At 53.0% G+C, this 10,784-nt stretch overlaps 4 protein-coding genes across 4 annotated transcripts; 2 read left to right on the top strand and 2 right to left on the bottom strand.

Moving 5' to 3' along the window:
• Positions 1–344: 344 nt before the first annotated feature.
• On the top strand, positions 345–2,485 carry INS49_005450 (uncharacterized protein; the record flags this gene model as incomplete). The annotated part of the gene is made up of 5 exons (XM_043166230.1): positions 345–533; positions 593–679; positions 739–1,058; positions 1,115–1,814; positions 1,847–2,485. 5 exons carry the CDS (start codon positions 345–347, stop codon positions 2,483–2,485), a joined length of 1,935 nt encoding a protein of 644 aa, XP_043017262.1.
• A 1,989-nt stretch (positions 2,486–4,474) lies between these two features.
• INS49_005449 (uncharacterized protein) lies at positions 4,475–6,004 on the top strand (the record flags this gene model as incomplete). Its single annotated transcript, XM_043166229.1, has 5 exons — positions 4,475–4,621; positions 4,696–4,732; positions 4,786–5,329; positions 5,401–5,459; positions 5,526–6,004. The coding sequence occupies 5 exons, from the start codon at positions 4,475–4,477 to the stop codon at positions 6,002–6,004; spliced, it is 1,266 nt and encodes a 421-aa protein (XP_043017261.1).
• A 152-nt stretch (positions 6,005–6,156) lies between these two features.
• INS49_005448 (uncharacterized protein) lies at positions 6,157–8,957 on the bottom strand (the record flags this gene model as incomplete). Its single annotated transcript, XM_043166228.1, has 3 exons — positions 6,157–7,488; positions 7,548–8,264; positions 8,328–8,957. The coding sequence occupies 3 exons, from the start codon at positions 8,955–8,957 to the stop codon at positions 6,157–6,159; spliced, it is 2,679 nt and encodes an 892-aa protein (XP_043017260.1).
• Positions 8,958–9,604: 647 nt separating this feature from the next.
• Positions 9,605–10,569, bottom strand: INS49_005447 (uncharacterized protein; the record flags this gene model as incomplete). Its single annotated transcript, XM_043166227.1, has 5 exons — positions 9,605–9,901; positions 9,971–10,004; positions 10,067–10,123; positions 10,182–10,338; positions 10,398–10,569. The coding sequence occupies 5 exons, from the start codon at positions 10,567–10,569 to the stop codon at positions 9,605–9,607; spliced, it is 717 nt and encodes a 238-aa protein (XP_043017259.1).
• Between the last annotated feature and the right edge of the window lie 215 nt (positions 10,570–10,784).

Genomic DNA, 10,784 nt, shown 5'->3' with positions numbered 1-10,784 from the left:
CTCGTATCCGTTAGATGTAGCTTTCAATTTTAGCAACAAGTCATATTTTCCATCGGCCCTCGGAAGGGGGATTTTGCTGCCATGAGATTGCCTCTAGAAAGATCAGCATTCCAGTGACGATGTACCAGCCACTCGCTCGTTCTCATCACCACTTATACAGCAGCAACTATCAGCCCTAGATGATACTCGTCAAGATCAGACTCTAGATTTCCCTCGCTTCATTTGATTGCTTACTACACTCGTTACTTCTTTGATCTCCATCCCGACATCTCACCCACTCGTTCACCTGTCTTGTTTCGTTTATTTTTGTCCAGCTCCACGAAGCCCATTTGTCCTTTCCCAACATGAAAATCTCAAAGGTCGTTCCTCTAGCTTTTGCAATAATCAGCACAGCAGTTGCTAACCCCCGGGACGCGTCAGCTGATCAAGCTATAACTGTGCGAGAGGAGCTCGCTACTGGGGAACCTGTGCCTGAGACTGCGGAGGACATTTGGGGCGATCTCACTGGAGACAATAACTGCCTCGGATGCCAGGTAAGACGTGATTTATCAGAGACCTACCTGTATGAAGAACTGGCATCTGACCTTGCTAGGGGATTTTACTGACTCTCCGGACATTGGCCAATTTTGGCGATGACACTTTCGTCAGCGCTCTGCAGGCGCTATGCTCTGCCACATCTGTAGGTATACCATGAAATTACTGGTTGTCTTGGCTTCCTCTAATGAACTTCCCGCGTAGTCCGAAGATAGGGACGTGTGCGATGGGGCACTTGCCCTCGAAGGCCCCGTCATTGCAGCCAGCCTGCACCATCTCACACTGGGAGGCAAGACCGCCCAAATCTTCTGCACGACCTTGCTGGGTCTCTGCAACTATCCAGAGGTCGAGCAGTACGCGGTTCCGGTGATACCCGAGAACGCCATCGGTACGATCCAACCCATTTCCTCGGTCAACGCAACCCAGAAATCCCCTCTTAAGATCACCCATTTCTCTGACATCCACATCGACCCCCTTTACGTCACCGGGTCAAACGCCAACTGCTCTAAGCCCATGTGCTGCAGGTAAGTAATTCTCGCATCCGCCTCAAGCGCCGCGGCAACTTACAAACATGCCACAGACCCTATACTCCCGCGGATGCGCCTGGCAACAATGACTTTCCCGCAGGTCCCTTTGGTGATCACAACTGCGGTGCCCCGTTGAGCCCTGAGCAGAGCATGTCTAGCGCCATCAAAGTCTTTTCTCCTGATTTTGCGCTTTTCACAGGAGACATCGTCGATCACGCCATCTGGAACACTACTGTTGAGCAGAAGACAGCCGAAATCACCATGGCACACCAGCATATGGCTGACACCGGTCTGTTGGTCTACGTGACAGTTGGTAACCATGAAATGCCTCCGGCCAACGCGATTCCTCCTTCTCACCTCGGGAACAGTGCTCAATGGCTCTACGACGTCGTTTCTGAGGCGTGGAAACGCTGGATCGGTACCCCTGCAGAAGTGAAAGCCATCGGAGCCTACTCAGTCAAACACCCCAATTCCAACCTCCGCATCGTCTCGGTCTCCACCAACATGTGGTATACACTCAATTTCTGCCTTTACAAGGACGTCAAGAGAGACCCCAGCGACCATCTTCAATGGTTGGTAGGAGAGTTGGACGAGGCTGAGAAGGCAGGCGAAAGAGTCTATCTTGTCGGACACATGCCAATGGGTACCTCGGATGCACTCCACGACGGATCTAATTACTTTGACCAGGTGGTCAACCGTTACAGGTCATCCATCTCTGGCATGTTCTTTGGTGGGTCTTTCGCCTGTTTACTTGTCTGTGCAGTGCTGATGCCAGTTTTCTCCAGGTCACACTCACTTGGATCACTTTCCAGATCAGCTACTCCGATTATCAAAACCGCGACGCCTTAAATGCCGTAGCCATGTCTTATATCGCGCCGTCCATGACCCCGCTGTCCGGAATGCCAGCATCCAGGATCTACACAGTCGATCCCGACACCTTCGGCATCCTCGACGTCGACACCTACGTCGCCGACATGGCTGACCCCGGGTTTCAGAACGGCCCGACATGGAAGAAGTCGTACTCCGCCAAGGAAACCTTTGGTGCACTTCTCCAAATACCCATCTCGGCCGATGCCGAACTGACCCCGGCCTTCTGGCATAATGTCACTGTTGCCCAACAGGATCACCCGACCGCTTTCCAGGCTTACTGGTCCCGCAGGACCCGCGGCTGGAACATGCCGGAGTGCAACGAAGTATGCCGCAAGACGGAGATCTGTCAACTCCGAGCCGCTAGGAGCCAGAACAACTGCTTCGTGCCAACGCCCGGCGCCTCGTTTGGGATCCGTGCTGAGGAAGGTAGCGTGAAGAAGCCGGCCGAGTGTGACCGCTCTGTAGCCAGGGAGACGATTGGTTCTTTGGCGGTGCGAAAGGGTCAGATCGAGTTGCTCCAGAGCCTCATCAGGGAGGAACAGGACCGGATTTGATCTTTTCCGAAGTGGGACACATCGCCAAAATAATGACCACGTACCTGTGTGAGCCATATTGTGCTAGGGACCTTTTTACAAGACATAGTAATTCTATTTGTTTCTGTCACTAGGATATTGCACACATGTGACCGTGATCAAACGCCAGAGGAGACATCACTTCGGCCCGTTCCGATATTCCGTTTCGCCCCCAGCCAGCCGTGCACAATTCGTAGCAGTGAAGCCTTGGAAATCTGGGGTTTGGGTATCGGCGTGTGAGATCAAACGTACACATTCGATGATCTCTCGTTGTAACTTGAAATAGGTGATCGGACGCACCAGTTCCTAGGGGCACCGTGGATGATTTCCTATGCACGGGTGGTTTTCAACCCAGAACAGTAACCATACAGATGAATATCGCTAGTTTGTAGCAGCGACCCACAGCTTGACCCGCTTTGGATTGGACTTCTACAGACCCTACCTAGGTATAGCCTTGCGAGCTTTGCCAAGTGGTTGATGTGTCTGCAGCTACTTGAGCCCGCCCGGAATCAAACTCGGTGGCGTCTTTCAGGCTTGTGTGCCTGCACCTCTCGCCGCTTTTGTCAAGCGATCCCTCAGATGCGTTCCATATATACTCTGCGCTTTGAGGAATTCAGGCCTCGGAGCTACTTGGCAGTCCATGGGAAGTCGGATGATCTTGTCACATGTCACTTAAGACCGGTGGCTAACTATTCGCTCTGGTGTTGGGCGACTTTGGACAACATGGTATATATTCCAAATTCTGGAGACGCACAAAAAGTATGAGACTGCTTCCATATCGCATGGGATGGGGCTTTATAAAGCCTAGGAAGAGTTGTGCTTGTGTTCGCCCCAAATAAGGCCGATGGCCCAGACTTGTTGACTGCGTTGCTTTCGGTCAGGACATGCTTGGCAAAGCAAACACCTGCCCAACTGCAACCCTGATCAAAGCAGAGGATGCAAGTCATACCAATCCAACAGTGCTGGTCAGCCAGATTGGGCTAATGGCTCGCACCGCGGGAACTGGAAATGTCACGGGGGAGATCGCCGAGAGTTTGAGTGGGAGGCAGACACTTTCGTAAAGAGCACGGGTAGTCAGTGCGCGACGTATGTTTGCTGTGTCACACTTGGTGGCATGGAGATCCAAATTAGCGCCGATCCGACCGGCCGAAGACACAGCTGAACAACCGTAGCAGCCATGTTTGGAGGCGCCGGGTTGACCAACACGGGCTCAGTCGCCTCATTGCTGCCTAACCGTGCATTCCATACTGCACAAAGGAATCGCGCGGTAGCCACTTGGATCGGACTCATCGGGGGCGACCCCAACGTTTCGCCATCCAGCACATGAGGGTGTAGTGTAGTGAATGTCTTCTAAGGCCTCTCGAACGCCAGCTACGGCAAACAAACATAGCTATCCCAACGTGAAACATAGAACAATATTGATCGCCGGGTAGCTCGTTGGAAAACGTATTTTCCGCGTCTGCCGATGGTGTGAAGTGTTGTGACAGCGCGTATACCAGCCATACATATGGAGCAATCACTGTTGGTGATCAGACTTCCGGCGGCCGCGGTTCCATGTCTAAGAAAAACGATAAACTTTGCAGCTTGCATGGTTCATTGCCACACGGAGCGCTGACTGCAGAAAGGACCCGAACGCCTGGCACGGAAACTTACTCGCAAGCGTCAGAGCTGCGAGCTTAATTTGATTGCAGCGTGGCGTGTTGCCAGTGTGACGCTGGGCCCTATTGCCAGCCAGCGTTGCGTTATTCACACTGGACTGAAACCTTACTGAGGGCCGAGGCCCCTGCGTGGATAGCGCCCTCTGTTGGACTGGTGACTCTCTCACCTTTGATCATTCATCCCGTCGTGCAGCCAACACTGGGTCTCCTCTCAACCTTGTCGTGACTACTACATCTCAGTCTCCGTCGCGCATGGCGAGATCGGTATGGGCACGTCGCGCGAGCATCGCGTTAATTGACGACCTTGGAAGTCATGGCGCTGTCCCGACATCGTGGCTGTTATGTCGGAATATCGGTCACCCTCTTTGCCGCCACTGCCGCGCTGGCGCTCCGGCTATACGCCCGTCAGCTAACTCGAGTCCGTCTTGGGATCGATGACTACCTCTGCATTGTCGCCTATGTGAGTTGCTGAATTTCCACAGTCGATGCGCAAACCAGTGCGCTCCAGCCGTCAGGACTGACATGGAGAACCAGGTCTTTGCAGCAGTCTGTTCCGGCATCATGTTCAGCTGTCCGTCAACACCTGGCGCGAGGAAGCCGATGAGTGATTCTAATCGTATATAGGGACAAACTACGGCCTGGGGAAGTTACTGGCTGACGTCCCGCGCCCGCAAGCTGTCATCTTCCGTGACAACACGCTGTACCTATACATCCTCGAGTTCACATACGCCTACTCGCTCGGCTTCTCCAAGCTCTCCATTCTTGCGCTGTACTGGAGATTCTTCAGCCTGTTCAGGATCCGTGTGCCCATCATCACACTCTTTGTCGCCACGGTCATCTGGCTGCTCTGCCGGACCTTCCTGGGCCTTTTTCACTGCTATCCCATCCAGGCATTCTGGGAGGGAATGGCCAAATATCCCAACGCTGTTTGCCCGATTGATGACGCCAAATTCGAATTCGGGACGGTCGTTGTCCACGCCTTCTTGGACGTCACCATTTTCAGCCTGCCAATCTTCCAAATACAACAACTGACCTTCAGAACCACCGGCGAGAAATTAGCAGTCCTGGCTATCTTTGCATCCGGGGCCTTCGTCTGCATCGTCTCCATTGTAAATCTGACCCAATTGTACGCGTTCTTGCACACAGATGCTTCGATAGAGGTCCTGTAGTAAGTGGAAGACCCATATTTGGCTGTTGAAACAGTTGACCGCTCCTGCTAACGCTGTTCTTCACTCCAAGCAACACCGCCCCTCCAGCACTTTGGGGCCAGATCGAGATCAACATGGCCATCGTCGCAAGTAAGTCGAAGTATCAGTTAACCATGCTTTCACCCGTGAGTCCAGTTTGTTTCTGACAACACCCAGTCAGTCTGCCCCTTGTCAGACCTGTTCTACAGAAGGTCTATCGCGGGCTGGTTCCCCCAAGTGCTAACCAGGACCGTCGAGAATCTGCATCTGAAAGCTATCCCGGGTGGGTCCATATGGAATGGCTCCGGAAGCTAACCTCCATATCATCATCGGGTGCCAGGACTGGGAGGACCGCGACGACCGCAACGACCAGGGTGACAGGAGGCACCAGGCACGATGCTGCGAACGATGAAGTGGAACTAACGAGGCACCAAGGTCTGGACTCGTTTGCGGACGCGGTGACTCGGACGCATACTTATGCAACTGGCGAACACGTACACTGGGAGCCATCTATTTCAGATGCCAGGAATGACCTGAGAGCCCCATGGTATCTGCCTCCGGTGAGCCCACTCTCTGGCTTCGAATCCATCCTGGAGATCGTAAGCCCTAAAGAGGCTGGGAATTTCAATGGGAGCAGATCTGGAAGTCCTGTGTGAGAAAAGTATGGCATAGTGTCAAAATGCACATCTAGTAATAAAGTAAAGTATGACAGTAATAAAGTAAGGTATGACAGTGCAACCGTCCACCAGGACGTGTACATATCAGTGGCATTTCTCTTCAGGGACTACAAGTGACAAGCATGAATCCACTATTTTGCCGTCTTCTTCTCCTTAAAGAACATGTTCAAGCAGCCCATGAGTCCTTGCAGACCTTGTGTCTCTGCACCGGGTACCAGTCGTCCCTTGATCCACCCGGGCAATTTGCGGCGAATGCGCTCCGTCTCGAAACGGCGGTCGACGAGCACGATAGCAGCATAGTCAGCCTTGTGTCGTATCGCGCGTCCGATACTCTGATTGACGGCGCGGAGACAGGCGTTTTCGTAAAAGTCCCGGGCGATCTGCTTCGCCTCCTGAGATGCCTGTGCCTTCGATACCGACGGTGAGGAGGCCGTCAGCCGGGCGGCAGTGGATGACTCGAGATATTCAATCCGTGCCTTCCACTCGGGGCTGTTGATGTTGGGATATGGGAGGCCTATGATGACCACGCATCGGCCCAGGCGGTCGGAGAAGTTGATGCCCTCGGACATCTTGCCGCCCACAACACTTAAAAGCAGCGCGCCCCTGGCGGGCTTACGATCTGCCGGCTGAACGGTTCCTAGTATTGCCTCGCTGTATCCTGCCAATACTTCCTCGCTCGACCCGCCCTTGCTCTCTCGAAAGAGCGCCTTTTTGTCTGAAAATCGGTCCCACAGTGGCTTTCCACCGTCGGGTCCTGATGGAGCCTTCCAAACCTCGATTGCCTCATCCAGATACCCATAACTGGGGAAGAAAGCCACTACGCCGTCTGGTACCACCGAGCAGATGTTCAGCAGGGATTGGCCAAGTCTGTTGATTGTACCCTTGTCGCTCCGCTTCTGGAAGCTGAACTCAAATAGTCCGCTTGTTGCGTCAGCTGCGGCATTGCCGTGTACAGTCTTCCTGGGCCGTGTGGATGCCAGTGTCCAGACGCAAAGATTCGAATCGGGTATTACATGGCCACAGCTGAGAGTGGTGATCTTCTCGGGTGTCAGGTAAGGAAAGAGATGTGTTTTGTAATCGTCGAATGGTGACATGGTCCCGCCGGCGAGAATGATTGCTCGGGCGGATGTTGCGATGGACGAGAAGGCATGCGTTGGTGACAGCAGCAGATATGAAAGCTTGATATCTGGGGGATTCGCGCTTCTCTCGTGGAATATGCGACCTTCGTCGGCTGGATTGGTGAGAGCTACGAGGAAAGAAAGGAGAGCGTGGAGAACAGGGCTTGAGTGAGCCGGTTTGGCCGGGGTGTCCGAGCCTTCGGGCTCCTCGATGTGGGCTGCGTAGCTTTCGACCTTGAATGCGAGCTTTGACTCTTGGATGTACTTGATCAGCTTGAACATGTTGATCTGATCGATTCCCTTGCTCTGGAGCAGCGAGTTAGGATCCACAATGCCATGCTCACTCTGAGGATAGTTAGTGGAAATGGACGACATCCAAAGTTCTTTAGGCTTGATGGACTCACTTTGGAAGACAAGGCTGTGGTCGACCACTCGGTCAGCCCATCGATCACCTTCACAACTTGAGCCACCATGATCCTGTTCTCGCCCTTGAGCTTCTTCCCAAATCTCTTGAAGTATACCCCAATCATCTTCCGCGCCCGCTTCAGCTCGCTCAGCCGTACTTCTGCAGCATGGACATTTGCAACAGCGTCCATGATGTTATGCGCCTCGTCAATTATCACAACATTGCCCTCCAGTTTTATGCCCAGTGCCTCGCGGGCACTTGCCTGCAGAAGCAGTGGATACGGTAAAGTGACGATTTCTGCTGTGGGTATTGCTGATCGCGATGCGTAGTAGGGACACACATGATGAGCTTTGCCCAGTCCGTGCAGGTCCTCGATGTCAGGAAGCGTTGCCAGAGCAGCGTCACGGAACTGGTGTGTTTGGGCAAGGTTCTCAGAATTTGGGAGGTAGGGACATTTGTCCTTTGACTTTGGCTTCTGCAGTTCGCTGCATCTGTCGTTGATGGCGGCCACAGACCCGAGTTTTGCCACAGCTGGGTTGATACAAAGCTGCTGTCGTGATGAAAGAGGAATCTGTTTCACTGATTCCCCTTCCGATGACTCATCATCAGGGTGCTGGCTCTTCAGATGCGTGGGCAATGCAGACGGGAAAACGGGACGGCGTAACTCGGAGATGAACTGCGTCAGTTGAGAATGGGTCCTCGATGTGTAGTAAATCTGAAGAGGCGGTTAACATGGTCGAACTTGGTATTGTTCTGGATGGAAAAAAGGAAGGCTTACTTTGATCTCGTCGTCCACAGTTTCTTCTTCGGCGTCAATCTTTTGTGCTCCTCCCATTCCAATCTTCTGCAGCAGAGCTTTTGTCTCCTTGCTCAACCCGTCGAAACCATCTTTCTCATCCGAGCTCCGAGCAGCACCAACACCATTACCTTCTTCCCAGTCATCGATCAAGAACTCGGCTTCTTCCTCATCTTCCTCTTTCGATCTTGAAGTGATGTCCGATCTGTCGATACGACGGCGCTTGCTTCCACGTTCTTCGGTGGCCTTCTCCTTCTGGCGGATGGCTTCGAGTCGCGCCTCACGCTCCTCCCACTTTGCCACGAGTTCGTTCCTCTTGCGTCGCAGCATCTGCTCAACGATCCAGTCTGGCTCCCCTTCGGCGTCTTTGGGATCGATCTGAGTTGACGCTTCGAAAGCACGTCTCTTGAAGTCCCTCAGCCAGGTCATTGACGCGCAGATGAGCGACAAGGATTTCCCCGTGCCCGTCGGGCTTTCAAGAATCCCCACTTGGCCTTCGCCGCGGCCGAGAACATCATATGCTGCTTTCATGAACTCAAGTTGAACGTCATAAGGCGAGTACGGGTGGTGAAAATTGGTCTGATCTCGCTGGACCTCGTCTGAGGCTGCCATGGCGGACGGAAGCACGAGTATGCATGTGACCAAATAGTTGCTGTTGGGAAGAGAAAGAGCAGGGGTGGCCTCACACCGTGGGTCCCTGATGATTTGAAAGCGGGTGGCTCTGAGGATGAGTTCTAGACGCTTGGTTGTTGCACAAGAGTGGATGGAATGTTGATGGTCAATCGCACCCTGATGGTCAATCGCACCCTCAAGAATGAGTTGAGCAATTCTGGGGGCAATGGAAGGCGGCTCTCAACCCTATCCCTGATCTCGCGTGAGTCTGCGTTGCAGTCGATGCCCCCACCCCATCTAGGCAGGGGGGGGGGCTTGAGGAAAAGGACCATTCCTGTTCAACATGCAGCTATACACCCCCACCGTAGACCTTACCTACACATCTTTCAGAATCCGTTCTTTATCATGGGACTTCAAGTTGCAACCTGCCCTTGTTGAAATTACGGCACCATATCCTGCTGGACCTCGCAATCCTGTTTCGGTCTTTTGTGTCTCTCTTTGGCACTTGGTCCTATCTTGCATTTATTTCAATATGTCACACCGCGTTGGTTGATATCACGGTAATGGTAAGTTGATTCTCCTTGGAAGAGAGTTGGATTTCACACCAACGGATCGTATTCAATGGAAATATCTCGACAACATTCATCTTACTCCAGCCTTAATGTCACGCCGCCCGCAATGCTGTGCTGTGAGACGCCGTATCGGCCCGTCTGAAGGCTCCAGTTCAGGTTTCCTGTGCAGTTTAGTCGGCACGCACGAATGAAGGTCTCGAGCCTGGGTATGAATTCCTTGTCATCTGAAAACTTCCGTGCCAACGATTCAGCCGCGCAGTCAAAGTCCTTGACGGCATTCTCGATGGTCTCGACAACCAGCGACACCGCCAGGTCCAGGTTCCCATGCACGAGGTAGAGCAGCGGCACAAAACTGTCGACGGTTTGTTGCGCCTGCAACCATCATGTTCAGTAAGGACAAACGTCAGATACGAAATGTACTAGCAAGCGGGGCCAACCTACAACTTCTTTTTTCAGAGAACGCAGATCATTGGTTCTGATAGAGAGCGTCAGCGTTGGTCGTGAAGCGTCAGGCAGGTCTGATGGACGACGTATAACACTTTCATATCCGGGTCATTGAGGACCTCGACTGATATGCTCGTACCATAGGCATATCTGCGGGCGTCAGCCGGCCTGTCTTGGTGTAGCCGCGATCTACCGACCATCGACTCACTCATTGAAGAAGCTGGCCACGTTGACTGCGCTTGTGCCCAGCCGGGCTCTCATGTACTCCTCCGTTGATGGGAGTTCTGGGCTGAGTCGAATTCGTTGTTCCGCCTCTGAAGTCTCCATGAAAAACTCGAATTCCCTCAGGAGTATTCCTCGATGGCCTGCTTGTGTCAGCTGACTTCAGTCATGAATGGAGATGAAACGTCAAGTCTTGTATTACTCTGGTAATACGCTTCACAGGTAGCATCACCGATAACCTTGAAGAAAGCAATGATCTGGTTCGGTGGCTCTGGTTTTGTTGCGTCGTCTTCGGAAAGTTTCAGACAATACCTAACGTAGTTTGTTGTGTCAGGCCGTGCGGACTGAAGGAAGGGCCTGGGGCGGCAGTTCATCTTCTAACGGCGGGCCAGCCTCATCGTCGCAATCGGCTACGGTCTCTAGGTTGAGCTTCGTGCTGTCTTATTCTTTCTCGGGCGGAGATCGCTCAGAGAAGATTGATGAGAAGGTTGCTGGATAGTTGGGGTGCTACATTGCCTGCATGCATGTCTATGCCGGCTGCTTGTGGAATGGCCGCCTAGACAGTGGCCGGCCTCAAGCCCAGCGCAGT

Source organism: Diaporthe citri, assembly GCF_014595645.1.
Source record: "Diaporthe citri strain NFHF-8-4 chromosome Unknown scaffold_17, whole genome shotgun sequence".
Taxonomy (NCBI): domain Eukaryota; kingdom Fungi; phylum Ascomycota; class Sordariomycetes; order Diaporthales; family Diaporthaceae; genus Diaporthe; species Diaporthe citri.
This window is presented reverse-complemented; position numbering and strand designations above follow the sequence as displayed.